Genomic DNA, 19091 nt, shown 5'->3' with positions numbered 1-19091 from the left:
AAATTTGGTGTTTCTTACTCTGGTAGAGAGGCATAGTGTTTGGGGCTTTTTAAAACTGTAAAAAACTGCTTTTCTTAGCAGAATGAAGCAAAAGCCCCTCATATACCCTTTGTCATCTTCCCCCTCCTTTTCTGAAGCAGAACACAATTTAGTTATATTAAAGATGGAGGGGGTTTATGAGTAAGTTTGATTCAAGGTCAGGTTGGGGGAGGGGGTTAAGTGAATGGAAGAACTTTTAGTATTACTTGCCTGAATATGCTTTGTATCTCTTTGATGAAGTATTTCATTGGCTGATATTTTCTGGGACTATTTCAGCAGGAGCTGGGTTGATCTATAACTATCTAAGTAAATGCATCATATTATTGAATTGTTTTATATTTTTCTGTGTCATGGTTGTACAAGGTGATTTTATTTCCCATTTCAACTTCATAAGCCAAAATATGTGAAACATAGTAATATAAATTTACAAAACCTTGAACCTGAGGCAAATTATAAAAAGGGGAAAGGTAGGGAAAGAAGGGTACATAAATTAGAAAGACACACCAAAAAACAAGCTGAATCAACATTTACTCAGGTTCTTCTCTTTTCATTCATTATGTGTCACTGTATTCCAAGGATAATGTTTATTTGCTTTGGTATTAAATGCTTGTACTATAGAATCACTATTCAGAGGCCTTTGCCTCTGATCAGCAACAGCTTATATATGGGCCACTTAGAAGACAGACTCAAATCTTAAAATAGTGTTTTCACTTAGTTTCATGTAAAGTACCGGTCTGCCTTGCTTGAAGGTCATCTTTTTTTTGTTGTTTTTTAATAAATTTATTTATTTTATTTATTTATTTTTGGCTCTGTTGGGTCTTCGCTGCTGCACGTGGGCTTTCTCTAGTTGTGGTGAGCGGGAGCTACTCTTTGTTGCAGTGAGCGGGCTTCTCATTGCAGTGGCTTCTCTCGTTGTGGAGCATGGGCTCTAGGCACACGGGCTTCAGTAGTTGCAGCACACGGGCTCAGTAGTTGTGGCTCACGGGCTGTAGAGCACAGGCTCAGTAGTTGTGGCGCATGGGTTTAGTTGCTTTGCGGCATGTGGGATCTTTCTGGACCATGTCCCCTGCATTGGCAGGCGGATTCTCAACCACTGCGCCACCAGGGAAGCCCCTTGAACATCATCTTTAATTGAATATTTTCAACATGTAAAAGTATGGGGCTCTGATTATAAAAATGCTGCAATAAAAAACCTGATCCAGAGAATGCCTTAGGAAAAGTTGCAGTACCATCGTTAACAATGTACCAGTAAATACCTCTTTCTAGAGGTTGTGTGACTGAGGAATTAGATTCCTCAGAGACATAGCTAGGCTTTGTATGGTCTGCACTACTTCAGGCCCTCCTATACCTCCACTTACGTGCAGTTTTCAACAAAGGCACGTTTTTCAGAGGAGGCTTTCATGTGCTTTCAAGAAGGATGACACTGTCTTAATATCTGAACATTGCATGCTATGCTTCCTAGAATATTAGCCTTATTGGAGATCTTTGCTTGGAAAACACTCTCCCTCCAAGACCAAGTTTCAATGGGATGAATGTTCTAATGAGAAATCCTGGTTTTTAGGATACTTTAAAAACAGGCATAGTCTATGTAGGTCTAGCCAACTAACAAGAAACACTGGTTAGTATTTATCCCACTTCCTCAAGGCTGTCAGATGCCCCAGAGGTTTGGGACATCTAAAATCTGTTAGGTAAACTAATCAGCGACATGAATTCAGCCTGGGCATTTACCAGGTATAGTCTAGGAATATGAATAAGATATGTTTTCTGTCCTTAAGAGCTGTATCCTGTTTACCTCAGAAATATGGAAAATACTGTACCAGTAACCTACAAAGCCAGCGTAGAAGAGAGAGAGCTGGTTGGAGTAACATCTGGTGTTTTATGAATGTAGAATTCATCACACATAGCTTGTTAGAACATTCATACTATCTGGTTTCTCAGATTTCTTTCCTGTTCTTAATAATTAGAAATGATCACAGCAAGTTTGATACCAAATAATAGGGGACATATTTGGTTTCTTTATTGGTGAGACTAGGTCATTCAGCAGTGTCTATGTCCAGAGAACTATTATGGGAAATAAAATTGAACCAAACATGGCCCATGTTCTCAATATGCTTATTATTACTAGGTAGTGGAGAAACAGTGGATTACAGAAATGACAGTGTCATAGGCAAATGTTGACTCTTACGTGGTGAAGTCATAGTTGAGTGTGGTAGACTTACAGTAAGCTTTAAACTTACATCATTCAAAATTCACTTATTTCCCTAAAATCCAAACATCATTAAATTTAAATAAACCTTTAAGACTAGCATTGAATGGAAACATTTTGCTTGAGTTTAATTAGTCTCACAGAATATCTTAGAAACTGTAATTGCTAAAAGTGTAGTGTCTCCCTTTAAACTCAAAAATTAGTGGTGATGTGAGTAGAATGACAAATATTCTGACTAATAAACTGCAGAGCTAAAAATATGTAAATATGAAGAATGTTGACTTTAAAAGATTGGGATTTTTAATAGCTGTGGCTTAAGTAAAGAAAAATCATCTTGGAATATGTCCGGTGTGAATCAAGTAATAAAAACCCAATAATATTGCATAATATTAATAGCACTGTTCTGAGCACTTTTACGTATATTGATTCATTTAGTCCTCACAATATCTTGTGAGTAGCTACTGTTAAGGGTGTTCATTGTGGAGCAAAGTATTACAGTCCTACATGCATACGTGCATTCTACAAATAGCCCTGAACCCATGGGCCAGGAACTGTCTAGATGCTGGAGATACATTGGTGAACAAGGTAGACTTTCTTTCCTTTTGGAGCTTACATTTTTTTTTAAATTAATTAATTTTATTTTATTATTTATGTTTGGCCACATTGGGTCTTTGTTGCTACGTGTGGGCTTTCTCTAGTTGCGGCGAGCAGGCTTCTCATTGCAGTGGCTTCTCTTGTGGCAGAGCACAGGCTCTAGGCACGTGAGGCACGTGGGCTTCAGTAGTTGTGGCATGCGGGCTCAGTAGTTGTGGCTTGTGGGCTCTAGAGCACAGGCTCAGTAGTTGCACGGGCTTAGTTGCTCCGCGGCATGCGGGATCTTCCCGGACCAGGGTTTGAACCTGTGTCCCCTGCATTGGCAGGCAGATTCTTAACCACTGCACCACCCGGGAAGCCCGGAGCTTACATTTTGGAAGGGATGTCAACGAAAACCAGCTAAAGAAATACCCATATAATGTGTTAAAAGGTTAATGTAAGTGATAAGACATTAAAACAGGATAAAGGGGTAGGGAAAAGGGAGTGCTTAGAGTGGTCAGAGAAGTCTTTTTGAAGTGGGGCTATTTGAACAGAGACCAGAATGAAGTTGGAAAAGCAGAAACTGGGTGAGGAGCATTTCAGGCTGACAGAATGAGGGCAAAAAGAACTTAAGACAGGAATGTGTGAGGACTAGCAAGGAAGCCATTGTAGCTAGAGCCAAGTCGGGGTGCGGGGGGGAAGTGCCAGGACATGATTCTGCAAGGTTAGCCATGGGCAACATCTTGTCAAGTCCCTCTCTCTATCTACACTACGGACTTTCTGTTATCTGTGTAAGATAGGAGGCCACTGGAGGGTTTTGTGTGTGTGTGTGTGTTTTTTGGGGGGCTGCATTGGGTCTTCATTGCTGTGCGCGGGCTTTTCTCTAGTTGTAGCGAGTGGGGGCTACTCTTCATTGTGGTGCACGGGCTTCTCGTTGCGGTGGCTTCTCTTGTTGTGGAGCACGGGCTCTAGGTGCGTGGGCTTCAGTAGTTGCGGCACGCAGGCTCAGTAGTTGAGGTACACAGGCCCTAGAGCGTGTGGGCTTCAGTAGTTGCAGTGCACGGGCTCAGTAGTTGTGGCTTGTGGGCTGTAGAGCCCAGGCTCAGTAGTTGTGGCACACAGGCTTAGTTGCTTGTGGCATGTGGCATCTTCCTGGGCCAGGGATCAAACCCGTGTCCTCTGCGTTGGCAGGCGGCTTCTTAACCACTGCGCCACCAGGGACATCCCCACTGGAGAGTTTTAAACAGGGAATGATGGCTGGTTTATGTTTGGAAGAATAATTCTGGCTGCTTTGTGGTTAAGAGAGCATAGGGACATAGCTGTGGAAACAAAGAGAAAGGTGGTTGGGCTTTTGTCAAAATTCGGGCAAGAAGTTGATGATGGTACCTTAGACTAGGATGGTACTGGAAAGGTGATGAGAGGTGACCGATTTGTTTGAAGGTAGACCTAACAATTTGTTGACAGCTTGGGTATAAGAGAAAGCAAGGAGTCAAGGATGACTCCACGGTTTTAGGATTGAGTGAACGTGGTGTCATTTATTGAGCTATGAGTTGAGGGAGGATCACATTTAGGGAGAAATAAAAAATTCTGTTTTTGATTAAGATTGAGATGCCTATTAATAGACATTTTCAGTGTAACTGTTGAATAGGTAGTTAAATATACACGTCGAGTGCCTGAGAAAGGCTATGGCCGGAAATACAAATTTAGGAGTTGCCAACTTCTAAATAGTATAGAAAGTATAGAGTATGGATAGAGAAGAGATTTGGGGACTCGGCTGTGGAGACTAAAGGCCGGTTAGAGCAGGTGTATCCCCGAAGGAAGAATGTGTGGGTCGGATGCCTCTGAGAAAGCTAATAAGATGAGGACAGAGAAGTGCTTATGGGATTCAACAGTCTTGAAGTCCTTAGTGGCCTCACCAAGAGCAATTTTGAGACAAAAGGCTGGAGAGATTTCAGGAGTTGGGGTGGTGAGGAAGAGGAGTTTTGATGTAAAGGAGAGCAGAGAAACAGGGTGGTGAGAGGGAAGGACAGGGATGTGTAGTCAAGGAAGGGGTTTCTTCTGATTTTAGATGAGAAATAGTTCTAACATGTTTGTATGCTGTTGGGAGTGATTTTCATAGTCCTCAAACACTTAGTGATTACCTTCCATGTGATAAGTAACGTCTAAGGTTTGATAGGATTATCTTTCAGATATCCATATGTGTTTTGTGGAATATTTGGATTATAAGGTCATGGTGTGTAATGGAAAGAGTTCAGGCTGGACAAGCAGCCTGCCTTGGAATCATATTCTGGTCCCTGAGCTACTAACCAAGTGATTTTGAGGAACTTAACCTGACCTCTGAGCCTGTTTCCTAATCTGCAAAATGATAACCTCTTTTAGGTTAAAATTAAAACAACGTATAAGTATGATACTGGACTTAGGTACTGACTAGCACACCCATAGTGGCCTTTAGAGATAATTTCCCCTTTGATGTTGGAATATTTGTCGTTGTATATTATTGGAAAGGTCAGGATTAACATCAGCTGGAAGTTTGCTAGAATGCAGAATATCAGGCCCTGTGTGTGATCTGTGGGATCAGAACAGATGTGTGTTTAACAGGAACCCCAGATGATTTGTATGGACATTAAAGTTTGAAAACCACTGATCTAGAAAACAGGTGCCAGTCTGCCCTGTTTTTTTAGGAGTTCAAGGAAAAAGGTAACATCTCTACATTCTTAACATGCTTGCAATCTAAAAGTATTCTTATACCTAGCTTTATTGTTTGTAAATTCTTTTGTGTATGTAGGTATGTGACAAATACCTGTGATGTATTATTATATAGCAGACTCTTTCTGTGTACTCTTGACAGTATACGAAATGAAAACTCCGTATGTGATGATCTTTTCTTTTTTAATTGTTGAAATACAGATAATTAGGAAAGTTGATAAGCAGACCGCATTGCTGGATGCAGATGATCCTGTGTCACAGCTCCATAAATGTGCATTTTACCTTAAGGATACAGAAAGAATGTACTTGTGCCTTTCTCAAGAAAGAATAATTCAGTTTCAGGTATGTTTTTAAATTACTGGTAAAATCTAAAATGTGCAAACTATTAGGTTAGCAGCATTTAGAAACATGAAACTCTCGCTTAATGTTAATTGTATCCGAATACATGAAGCTGTGTGTTCAGATATTTATCTCAAGTTCAAGGGTCCTTAGCCCACATGTTCCTCGGATATAGCAGTCATCTTACATCAAGGAAGAACTCAAAACTATGAAAATGTTCTAAGAGAAGCAGTTAACGTCTAGTTCTGAGGAACAAAGAGCCCCTCAGATTATCCAAAACTAGATGTTGGGTATTCAGTAAATCACCTGAAATTATGTGCAGACAACATTGTATATGATACATGCCTATTTTGGAGGAGGGTTCATAATTCTCATCAGATTTATATTGGGGTCTTCTAAGGTAGTAATGATGACACATTTCAAAAGCTAATTTTTAACTATATTTACTCAGAAGGCTTTCATGAGGACATTTATGACATGAACAGATGACTTAATAGAATAGTTATACTTTCACATGAAACTCATTTCTGAACATCTGGAGACTTTCCAGAGAGATGCACATACAGCCAGTCTCCTCAACCCAGCACTGATGGTCTGGCCTAGGTGTTTCGAGATAGGGGTATGGGATTGTCAGTCAATATCTCGGTTCCTTCCAGCTGAAAGTACATAAGTTTCTAGCTGTTCTCTGAGCAGGAGGGGGCTCCCATTCTCTCTCTCTCAGGGATCCCTAAAGAGTTTTAAACAGCTATTTACATCACAGATACTGATCTTTTATTAAAGAAATTATACAGGTACTGGTATACTCTTACTTAAATGGTATTCTGAAGGTATTATTAGTTTTTAGTATGTCACTGAAATATTTTGTATTAAAATAAAACCTGCCATATGTGAGGTTTCCATGCTAACATTCTGTTTGTTTAGGGATTGGCGAAGCATCGTGCTTGGGAAGTTTATAAATTTGTACTAAATTCTCTTCATGTTAATGCCAGTCTATGAGTGTTACTTTGTTAAAGTGTCTTATACTGCCGTGTATATAAAACTCAATTTCTAACCAATTTTTTCATAAGGCCACTCCATGCCCAAAAGAACCAAATAAAGAGATGATAAATGATGGCGCTTCCTGGACAATCATTAGTACGGATAAGGCAGAGTATACATTTTACGAGGGGATGGGCCCTGTCCTTGCCCCAGTCACACCGGTGCCTGTTGTAGAAAGTCTTCAGGTGAGACCACTTACAAGTTGACTTTTAGCTCGTTGCAGCTGATCTCAGCTATGACATGGCATAATTTTATTTCACAATAAATTTGATTTTTCTCCAAATCTTGTGATTTGGAGGTTTTTTTTGGAGGTTTTGTTACACATCATTTGTTGATTTTTTAAAAAAAGAAAATGAGAGGAACATAATTTTATGCAAGAAAATTTAAATGTAAATCAGTTTGTATATTAGCTTGCGATATTTTTAGTTCACTTTGTCTTTATAATCATGTCATTTAAAAGAAGCATTTTATTTATCCATTTTTTTGCACATGATAGTCGAATGAGAAACTGTACTTTAATGAAAAATGAAAAGTTTTCTCAACATTGTTCTGATTTTCTGTGAATTGCAGTTGAATGGCGGTGGGGACGTAGCAATGCTTGAACTTACAGGACAGAATTTCACTCCAAATTTACGAGTGTGGTTTGGGGATGTAGAAGCTGAAACTATGTACAGGTACTTAATATAATTTTTTACATCATCTAGAGTTTTGGATGGGGGTGTGGGTACATGAGACTCTTTCCTGATATTGGTTGTCCTGTATTTAAGCAACCTTGTTTTAAGTTTCAGTTCTAAAATTTTCTGTGCTTTTAAGTGATTTCTATTTCCTCCTCAGATGTGGAGAGAGTATGCTCTGTGTTGTCCCAGACATTTCTGCATTCCGAGAAGGTTGGAGATGGGTCCGGCAGCCAGTCCAGGTTCCAGTAACTTTGGTCCGTAATGATGGAATCATTTATTCCACCAGCCTTACCTTTACCTACACCCCAGAACCGGGGCCACGGCCACATTGCAGCGCGGCAGGAGCAATCCTTCGAGCCAACTCTAGCCAAGTGCCCCCTAATGAGTCAAACACAAACAGCGAGGGGAGTTACACAAATGTCAGCACAAATTCAACCAATGTCACGTCATCTACAGCAACAGTTGTGTCCTAACTACCGTCTTTTTGCTAGGACTTACACTGACTTGAGTGCGGCAAAATGTTGACAAAAAAAGAAAGAAAAAAATGAACAATCTTTTGTGGTTTCTTGGGAAAACTTTTCATACCCGGTGATACTATTCAAAAACCCCATTACCTGCAAGTGCTGATTTGAAGTGCAGAAGCCACAGTAAAACAAACAAAAAAACATCAAAATGTGCAAACTTTTGGAAATTGATTTTTTTCAGCTGTTATTTTTGTTTGGTTGGTTTTTGTTTGGTTTTGTTTAAATGGGCAAGAAATAGAGATGTGGCTGGAGTAAAAGGTAATCAAACTAGAAGACGAAAATCTAACATAGTTTTTATGGACCAAGGAACTTGTATAAGCTTTAGTAAAAGGTACATTTTCACCATACCTTTTTTATATCGCAGTATATATAGTACACCTTTGTTACCAAATAGGTTGTTCTCCCCACCCCCTTTGAGCTTTTGCTCTTAAGTACATTCAGGTTCCAAGCCTGACCATGCTTGTTTAATCTAATTACCATACTCCTCCAGGTCTTTTTGGTCTAAGGCTGGAACTGTTCTTTTTATTTTATTATTTTCTTTAAAAGCTGAAGTCTTATGACTTTTCATGAGTGGAAGGTGTTTTGATTTCAGCAAGTCAAATCTTGTAAAGGCCTGCATATTTCTTTTAAGATTATTTGAAGTCTGTGCAAAAGCTTTAAAAAAAAATGCCTCTGCCTTGCCTGCAATACATGCAATGTACGTTGACTTAGTCTCTATTCTCAGACACCGTTGATAGTTATTTCTGTGTTCCTTTTTTTAAAAAAATGTATTTATAGTTGTAATCCAAGAGGTTCTAACATTTACCTGGAATTAAATGTGGCCATTTAGCCATTAATGAGTTAATGGCGTGGAACATGTTGGTTTTTACAGTGTTCCCTTCCCTTTTCCTGTGCAGAAATGTATCTATGCGGTCCAGGATTTGTTCAGGTTTTCCCTCCTCCTAATCTTGTACATAACTTGTATTATGTGTAAGTTAAACATTTTATTTTGAAGCTAGAATATTCCCAGTGATTTCATTCAGCAGGGTGTTTTTCTGCCTTGTTGGCATATGACAAAAAAATATCATCAGAAGTATTTGCTACCAGTTGGTAGATGGTGCCCTTATTGTATAATGAGGAAAATCTCAGCAAAAGCATGTTTTTACTTACTTTCTTTTGTGGGGGGTAGCCTAGGCCAAAATATCATTGTAACCTTGAAACAAGATGCTTTTACTAGATGACCAACTAAAATAGCTGGAAGACAGTACTTTAGGAACAGATAGCTGTAAGATTATAAAAATGCAAATGTACTTTATCTTTCCATTTCTCTCCCTGCCTTTTTTTGTTTTCTCTTCCCCAGTACTGGGCATCTTCACAAATGTCTCCTACTCGGAAAGCATTTCTTCTCCCTTCAGTTAAGATTTGGCTGCATTCAGGGTTGTGTGCTGGCTGTGTGTGCTGGGCTCACCGGTTTCACGTTGGTTTTGTTCCTGCACTTTGGGCACGCCTATGTTCGGTGTCTTAGAAATTGCAGCAGCCTCATTGGGCTACGTTTTCTACAGGAACTATGTGTGTGATGTTACAGGACATGGTCTAGTAATACAGTCATCTTTCTTTGAGTAAAAACTACCTCTAGATTGTGGTAAGCTTTTACTGTCCCATAAAACAGGAGCCACAAGTACCTTAAGAATGCAAAACTAACTTCCTGCAGTTTCCATACAGAAATTGTCTTTCTGGTGTCCTGGGCTATTTTGAAAAGTTTCCGTCAGTAGACTTTTTAAAACATCATTGTTAGTAGCTTCCCCCCACTCCCCTCCACCCCCAGCTTTGATATCTTCATTACTCATTCTTCTGCTCAGACTCTGCCATTGTAAATACAATTCCTAACATCTTTACATCACTTTTTCCTCAGTTTTCAAGGGGGAAGTCATTTGTAAAACATGTTAGTGGTTAAATAAAAGTTATTGTGGTCTTCTCTTTACTGCAAGCCTTTTTAATTACTCACAGGCTGCATTATACTATATATAGCCTTTCTCTCTTTAAGTCTGCTCCCGTCACTAGCTTCTCTTGTAAGCTAATCCTGCCTCACACTTTAAATCTGTTTCAGTGACCAAGGGCAGAATTCATTGTGGCCTTATCTTTCTTTGTTTTAACTGTTTACTGGCTTTTTCTTGCAAACTTGCTTGTTTATGAGTAGTATTTATTCTTCTCTCTGTTGAGTCTGGAAGTAGTCTTTACACAGTGCTTTTTGTTCAGAGCGCCGAAATGTTTTCAGTGCTGCCTTACTTTGAATGGGCCACAAGTTTCCTCCACTTCCCAGGTTTGGTATTTAGTTACCAAATTATATTAAATTAACTGATAACAGATGAGATGCTTTTGAAGAACAAACTATTCCTACCCAGCATTGCAACTCAAAATAATTTTTTCAAGTTTATGGCTTTATTAAAATTAACTTTTGCTTTTTTACTGTTTAGCTATATCTAATTTTGGCTCTTTGTTTATTTTAATAAGATAATTGAAATATTAGACTGTAAACCCTTTTCCTCTTTATTTTTGAAAAGTCCAAGAATATGCTTATACAGGCATTCTCCCCCCCACTATTTTATGACATTCTACATACCACAAACTAAAGACTGAAATGATTTGTCTGTTGTGGCTTATTGTTTACTAGTAGTTCTTTTATCAGCTGATTAAAATTTTTTTGTGAATTATTTTCAGTGTTTAATTTTCAGGAGCCTTGTCCTCTGGTTATGGTAGAACACGGCCCCTCCTCCAATGGTGGCATTGTTAGAGATGCTGGTCATTTTCCCTTATAAAGACTCTCAGAATGGTAACCACTTCAGTTAAAGTATAGTACATCCAAGCTTTTTTTTTTTTAATTCTGTATTAGAAGTGTAGGCTATGCTCTTATGATTCTATGCAGTTTCTGAAAATATGCATAGAAGCTGAGTCTGTTATCCAATATGTTTTTATTCTGTTGAATTTGATCACGTAGATTGGGATGGCAAGCTAAAGTCTTTAAATATAAAATGCCCTTTTTATTTTAAATGATTTCAGAGTTGAACACTAGTATAAAATTTACCCTGCTGCTGACTTTTCTTAAACTGTGGCAACTAAAGGCATCCTCATATATATATTAATTAGTGAAATATTTGTCACTCGTACTGCACAGACTTATTTGCAGTTGTAACTGGTTAGTTTTTTGTTTTTGGGGGGTTTTTTGTTTTTGTTTTTTTTTAATGAAACGAGTACCATCTGTGCCCTCAATTTCCAACACAGGTTTTAAGAACTAAACTAACTAGTCATGTTTAATCAGATAATCCATGCAGGGGGTGGGGGGGTGTTCCTTTTTGAAACAAAATGTTATTCAATTATTAACCAAGTTACTTATTTTTGATTTCAAAAGCAGCTGTGTTTCTGATGAGTACTGAACAAATGTGTGTAATTTTCTGTGCCAGACTTTCGACTTTGTTTTCAAGCACTGTAATGTGGGATGATGGTTAGAAACAATAATATATTAGGGTTTCTATTTAACCCTTTCAGGACTGAACTGTATTTCCTTTTATTAATTTTTCCATGTGTTGTGATAAATGTTTGCCAGCATTCAGTACTGTGTTGGTCCAGATGTAGGTTTATATGCTCATTTTTAGCTTATTTCTTGTACCTTGCAGCATGCTCTATGCATTCAGTCCTTAAGGGGTTTATTTTACAAACTGTGCACCTGTAAGGTTTATTAGCAATAAGATAGAAAATTGAGCAAGTTTATACCATAATTTTGTAGAAAAAAGAATCTGCTCAGTTCCATATTTCATCCATGAGAAACCTGCAATATGGGCAGTTTCAAGAAATAAATAAAAAGGAAATGTAAACCATTGTAAAAGTCTTCTGTTGGATGTGCCTGATGCATGTATTATCGTCTTTGATTTCAGAATACGTCATAGAGATAAAATTAAATTCCATATTACAGTTGGTACATTTACAGTCTTACCTTGCTATCTAATCTACATCACATCAAAGTGATGGCTGTGCTGATTTTTTTTTTTTAATGTTTTAAACTACACAGTGCTTTAAAAAGAGAAAGTTTTTTTTGCGGGGGGTGGTTCTTTCTTCTTCACGGGGAAATGGGCTTCGCCACTCAAGGGTTGTCTCCCAATTCAGGAACTTTTCGAGCTAATCTCAACAAGATTGGAGAGCATTATTTAACAGTAGCTTGCTTTTCCAGTGTAAGGTTGTCATTTGGTTTGGTGTATGAAAGAACATAGAATGTTTTTTCCTTTTTGGTGGGAGCTCCTCGTTGGAGAGAAAGCGTACTTTGTTTAATAGGGAAACAAAGTAAAGGGGGGAAGTTGTTACGTATTTTTTCAGTCATAACAAGTTCATTTATCTGATCTCCCCCAGAAGAAAAAAATATAAGCAAAGTTATCAGGATTTTTGCTAAATACATCTAAAAATAGTGATCGTTAAATAATTTAGAAACAATATAGTTGGAATTTGAGTTGTGAGGCTTTAATGGCTAGGATTGGTAATAGCTTCTTTTTTTTAAAAAAAACAATTTATTTATTTATTTTACAGTAGGTCTTTGTTAGTTATCTATTTTAAATATAGCTGTGTGTGCATGTCAGTTCCAAACTCCCAGTCTACGTATAGATTGGGTAATAGCTTCTTGGTTTAGAATTTAGATGGGAATAATATGTTTTCTACCCCTTGTTATAAATAGTATATGATCACTTTCTAAGCAACCTAATGAAAGGTCCAATTAAGTATATATATGTGTATATTTTTTGTCCTTGAACCCACAGATGGTTGCCAGTTAAAAACATGCAGAGGGCAAGCTGCATCAGGTGCTAGTGGTGAGGGATCACAGAAGCAGGTCCTCTCCTTAAACAAACAAAAATCTAGAAAGATACAGTACCAAAAACCCCTGAAAATCCCTGGTTTAGCGCTAGACAGCAATGAGGACGACAAATTAAGTTGATGTATGTAAAGTACGAATGAGGTGCTTCGTCCTGACCTACAGGTTAGACCCTAAAGCTTACGGCTGGGGGATAGAACTGGTGCCACAGCTCCCATAGGACCTGCAAGACTGGACAGTTATCCACAGTTCTTTGTGTTAAGGATAAGGTTTTTTGTGTGCCTGGCACGCAGGTGTTCAATAAATAGTGTAAGGTGTCCTGCACACATATGTAAGAACTCATGACTCATCTTGGTTTAAAGAAAAGGCAGGTAAGTATTATCTAATACAGAAAAGGAACAAGGTTTTAACTCTATAACAAAAAACATTCATGATGAACACAGCTAGGTGGTTTTATAATGGAATTTATAGAATGTTTTGCTTTGCGGAAGTAGCACTTTATTTTTTAAATTTTTATTCTTATTGTTTTTTTACATTGGGCCACTTGTTTTACTGGATCTTTGCTGGTGGACCACTTTCTTACACCCGGGGGACTTAGGCCTTTGAGGGACAAGACTGGGCTACAAATGCAGCCTCGTGTCAGTGCCCTTCAGGTGTTTTTACCCATATGCCCGAGCCAAAACCCCCCTCAAGTCTCGACTGCCCAGGGGAGAGCAAAATCCTTTTACTGACACAGTGAAATCTAAAGGTATCTAGAACCAAGCATGCGGTAAGGGCAAGCCTGAGAAGGCCGAAGAGGGATGGTCCTCCCCTTCCTGTGGGATGAAAACAGGCCAGGCGGGTCCAGCACGATGGATGGGGTTGGGGGCTCGGCCAGGTGGTTCTGGTCAGGGGCTGGCGCCACACCAGCCGCAGCATCCTGCACCCTCCAGCCCGGCTTTGGGGGTCCCAGTCCCAAGGCTCCAGATCATGTGGAACAGCCACTGCCTCAACTCAACCAGCCCCACGTGAGGACGTGCGTCTCCAGCTGGATGAGGGTCTGGTTGTGCGCCTTGACGCGGGCCAGGTGCGAGTCCAGGTGGCCAAAGAGGGGCTCCTCCTGGTCCTCTTCTATGTAAAATTCTAAAGGAAAGGTAAAGTTTTCAGGCACCATCCACCACGGCTTGATCTCCGTGTCCTACCGCTCCCAGCCAATTCTGAATAGGGCCAAGTCCAGGAACTTATCCCAACAGGACCTAGAGCAATCTTGGAAGTAGCACTTGAAAATGTGGAATTCTATGACAAGTTTTTTAAAAGGGAAGTATGAGGTTTAGGTGTGTATGATTGATTGTAGTCCCTGCTTTTCACCTCCTTGTATTCTACTACCCTGCGCATTGAGTACAGTCAACATGCAGGTCCGTCATTTCTGGCACTTCTGCCTGGTCGATCATTTCCACTGGTGCTGAAATCCCAGACTCTCAATCCAGAACGCCGCCCCCGCCCCATCTTCTTCATATAAAGGAGGAAAGAGTGTGACGAGGTCATTCCCAGCAGCCTCTTGGGCCGTTTTTGGCAGCTGTTCTTTTATCGTGAAACGAAGTTTTCTCCCCACAAGGCTGTTCTTTGTCCTTGCTCACAACACAACACAAAATCGGTGATCGTGGTTTTCCCCTGCTTAAACGTTCACAACTGAGTTTTTTTTTTTTTTTTTTTTTTTTTTTTTTTGCGGTACGCGGGCCTCTCACTGTTGCTGCCTCTCCCGTTGCGGAGCACAGGCTCCAGACGCGCAGGCTCTGGACGCACAGGCCCAGCGGCCATGGCTCACGGGCCCAGCTGCTCCGCGGCCTGTGGGATCGTCCCAGACCGGGGCATGAACTCGTGTCCTCTGCATCCGCAGGCGGACTCTCAACCACTGCGCCACCAGGGAAGGCTCCGTCATTCTCTGTTTCTTGACTTAATTTAAACATTATCTGTCAACTTTCCTGCGGTGGCAGCTGAGGATTTTGCTTGCCTCCACCCTGATTCCCATTCCTCTCTTACTTTCTTTCCTCCAAATATAATACAGTTTTTATTTAAATCATTGGTCAGTGCTTACATTACTATGGTTGTTTAATTATTCACTCTTGAGAGTATACAGTAATATAGATAGGATACTATAATTATGTTTCCTCTTTAGTATAACTTTTTGTTTTTCCTGAAGTTAATACAAGTATCATTTTTCTCCCCCACTACCCCTACTCAGTTTTCTATACACCTACTCTCTCTTTATTTCCAAATGTTCCATAAGATTCATTAAGTCTAAATTTTCACTATGTGCCAGGCACTGTTCTTGGCACTGAAGATCAGCAGTGAGCAAACCAGTTAAATCCCTGCCTTCGTGGAGCTTATATTTGTTTAAATAAACATCATTGTTATTTTCCAAATACACAAACATGTCAGATAATCATTAAAACCATTATTTTTCCTTAGAAAGTCATCCTTCCAGAGACCTCTAACTGCTGTTTGTCCTATGGGCCTTTTCCTTTTTAAACTGTCTTTCCTTACAGTTGATTTGTGTGGTTCTATTTGTTTGTTTGTTTTCCACCTCTCTGGAAGATTTTAGGATTTTTTTTTTTTTTTTTTTGTACGCAGGCCTCTCACTGTTGTGGCCTCTCCCGCTGCGGAGCACAGGCTCCGGACGCGCAGGCTCAGCGGCCACGTCTCACGGGCCCAGCCGCTCCGCGGCATGTGGGATCTTCCTGGACCGGGGCACGAAACCCGTGTCCCCTGCATTGGCAGGCAGACTCTCAACCACTGCGGCACCAGGGAAGCCCTAGGATTTTTTTCAATCCTTGGTTTCTAAAATTGTACACTGACATACGTATGTTGCTGTACACTTTTTTTTTTCAAACACATGCTAGACATTCACTGGGTGCTTTCAAAATAGATATTTATGATGCTGCGGAGCAACTAAGCCCATGCACCACAACTGAGCCTGCGCTCTAGAGCCCGCGAGCCACAACTACTGAGCCCGCGTGCCACAACTACTGAAGTCTGTGTGCCTAGATCCCATGATCCACAACAACAGAAGCCACCGCAATGAGAAGCCCAGCACTGCAAGGAAGAGTAGCCCCCGCTCGCCGCAACTAGAGAAAGCCTGCGTGCAGCAACAAAGACCCAACCCAGACAAAAATAAATAAATAAATAATAGATATTTATGAACTTTGCTGGAGTTTTCTTGTGTTATGTCTTTGAAAGATTGTTCTCCTCCATTATCTCTGTTCTCTCTTTCTGGAATTCCTACCAGTCAGATGACCCTCCCAAACCGCCACCCTGATTGCTTCTTTAATTTTCTTATCTTTATCCTGTTTTCCATTTCTTTGTCTTTTTTCAGAGAGATTTCCTCTAGTTTTCCTTTCAGCCGTTCTTTGGATTTTTTCATTTTGGCTCTCATTTTTTGTTTAAGTTTTCAAAAACTCTTTCTTGTTCTTTTTTTCATAACATTCTGTTCTTGGTGTATTTTATGGATACAATATTTTCAAATGAAGTATTTATTGTAAGATCCATTTTAAGAGAGGTTTTTTTTTTTTTTAATATTTATTTATTTGGCTGCACCGGGTCTTAGTTGCAGCACACGGGATCTTCTTTGTGGCACGCGGGATCTTTCTAGTTGCAGCATGCGAACTCTTTGTTGCAGCATGTGGGCTCTAGTTCCCTGATCAGGGATCGAACCTGGGCCCCTGCATTGGGAGCATGGAGTCTTAGCCACTGGACCAGCAGGGAAGTCCCTAAGAGAGTTTCTGACTCAAGAGATCTGGGTTGGAGCCCAAGAAATTGCATTTCTAACAAGCTTCTAGATGATGCTGACCCAGGGATCTCACATGGGTCAAGAAGTGTTGACCCATATAGGCTTTTCCTTTACAATTTTTCCTCAACTGTGATTTGCTACAAAACAAAAACAGAAACTACTCCCCATCCCCCATCCCCACACCAAATAGCCTGGAATGCAGCTAAGAAGTTCAAAGGGCAAGATACAAACATTCCTTTCTTCCAAAAGCCAGTTTTGAAGAACTTGAACCTGTACTTGAATGACCATGAACATGGCCTCAGATTTTCACTAACACATTGTCTGACCACAGGAAGTTCACGTAAACTCTCTGGCCTCTATCTCCTCATCTGTAAAGTGAGGGGACTGTAAAAGATGGTCTTAAAGGTGCTTCTAGCTGGAAGATTCTATGATCTGACTCTACCATCAAAAGCTTGAATGCTATTACTAGAAAATAGAAGTTGGTGCTACTTGCTGAACATATATGTGCCAGGAATATGCTAAATAGTTTACCTGCTTGATGCCATTCTTAAAGCTCTCAAGAACACTGGGGAGCAGGACTTACTATTCCCATTTCATAGACAAGGACACTGAGGCTCAGAGAGGCTGAGTAACTTGTTCAAAGGCACATTGTGAATTATGTCAGATTGGAGAAGACAGCATGGACAGGGAAAGACCATGAGCATTAGAGACAGAGACGTGGGCTTAAGTTCAGGTTTCCTCTTTCACTACTAGCTAGCTTTGAGGTCTTAGACACCTCACTCTATTTCTCTAAAACTCAGTTTCCTCATCTGTAAAATGAAGGGAAGGAAGGATATCTGCTTCCCTGAGGTTGTTGATAAACATAAAAATGCAATTAAATATGTAAAGTGGTTGGCATAAAGTAGGCATTCATGTAATGCTGAGTTTGATTTGGGTCACATGGAAACCAAGCTACACATTTAGGTGGGAGCCAGTGGCTTGGAAGAGAAGAGGCAGACCTGCCTTATGTTTGAAGCCACCTGGATTTTCACCTCACTGAGATTTCACCTGTGGGAAACCTGAGGGCGGTTTCACCTGTGTCTGAGCAGTCATCTGAATTCTCTAGTAAGAAGGGTGAATGCTCCCTGTTTTCAGCCTCCCAGGAACCATGTTTGTCACTGTGAATAGGGCTGCACAAAATTCAGGAGGCCCTCGGAGTAGCAGAGAAAAGAAAAGTTGAACTGGGAGGAAATTAGGCAGATTTCTCCATCTCTGCCGTAGAAGCGGACTCTCTGTTAGGATTTTGAATTCCGGCAAAAAAAAAAAACAACCCAGGCATTTCAACCCATAGAAGGCTAGAAAGAGTGTTTTTTGTTTGTTTTAATGGAGGGAATGAATCCTGGGGGGAACTATACTCTGCGCCGCAGTGACAGGCTCAGTTAGTGTTGCAGTACAGCCGAAGGTCAAGGACACAGAATTCAACCAGGAGGTGGAGACTGAATCCGGGCTTCGCAGCCCCCCAGCAAGAACCTTCTCCCCCTGCAGGCTAGGAGGCAGACTTTCCTGGGGAGCAGGTGAGGTCACCAGCAAGCCTTTTTTCTAAACAACTCCATTGGCGCTTTCGTCTCAGGGAGTTTGAAGGTGTCCTAGTCAGTGTGAGATAAGCAGGTGGGTGAGGGTCACACAGGTGTGCAGGATCTCACAGGGGCGGAGTGCCTTAGAATAGAAGGGCCCAGCATCCGGGTGTTCCCACACTGGGCAAGGACAAGCAGAAACAAACAATGAAAAAATAAATAAATGAAAAGTGTTCAAAAGCAAATGTAGATGTTAAACAGAAGACTCCTTTGAACCCCCAGGAGGACATGTGTAACCAAACACAAGCCAGGCTCAGCTGGGGAGCCCGAGGGGATTAGCAAGATCGACTGTTCATTTATTTTTGGAGATAACGCAGTTACAGGTTGATGATAAAATTGCACGCCGGGGGGGCCCCATCAGCCCGTCTGGGTCAGTGCGCCCTGGTCCCCGGGGGGTGTGGGGTGGCAGAGGGACTCACAGCCGCAGCACCCGGTATCTGGCTTCCCGAGCCTGCCCTGGACTCACGTGCCAGGGACACTGACAGGAAGAGAAACTGCCACGTCTGAAGCTGGAGCCTGGCGCTCGAGGAAGCTGTCCGGGGAAATGAGATTCAGTCCCTGACCCCGCTGGAGCTCTTCCTCTCCAAGAGCCCATTTATATAAATGTTCTTGACTCTCCAAGTGCAGGGGCCTGGGACCAGGGGGCGGGGGACACGCAGGCCTCAGGGCACAGCCGCTTAGATGTGGACCGAAAGGGACAGGCCACTGCCTTGTTTTGAAGTGCCTCTTGTGTCACCAAGTAGGGGAATGACACCCTCATCCCACACGCAGGAGAAAGG

The 19091-nt window shown here is 40.9% G+C and overlaps 1 protein-coding gene across 8 annotated transcripts in view; it reads left to right on the top strand.

Annotated features, from left to right (window-relative positions):
- LOC101273691 (recombining binding protein suppressor of hairless) overlaps positions 1-11953 on the top strand; it is a 231021-nt gene extending 219068 nt beyond the window's left edge. For all 8 annotated transcript variants that reach the window (XM_049708978.1, XM_049708980.1, XM_033421624.1 and 5 more), the window contains 4 exons: positions 5726-5866; positions 6931-7086; positions 7472-7575; positions 7736-11953. In XM_049708978.1, the coding sequence (XP_049564935.1) occupies positions 5726-5866; positions 6931-7086; positions 7472-7575; positions 7736-8051 (717 nt within the window). In that variant the 3' untranslated portion in view covers positions 8052-11953. The remainder of the gene's footprint in view (positions 1-5725; positions 5867-6930; positions 7087-7471; positions 7576-7735) is intronic.
- Positions 11954-19091: the final 7138 nt, after the last annotated feature.

The sequence above is a fragment of the Orcinus orca genome, chromosome 4, assembly GCF_937001465.1.
Source record: "Orcinus orca chromosome 4, mOrcOrc1.1, whole genome shotgun sequence".
NCBI lineage: Eukaryota > Metazoa > Chordata > Mammalia > Artiodactyla > Delphinidae > Orcinus > Orcinus orca.
This window is presented reverse-complemented; position numbering and strand designations above follow the sequence as displayed.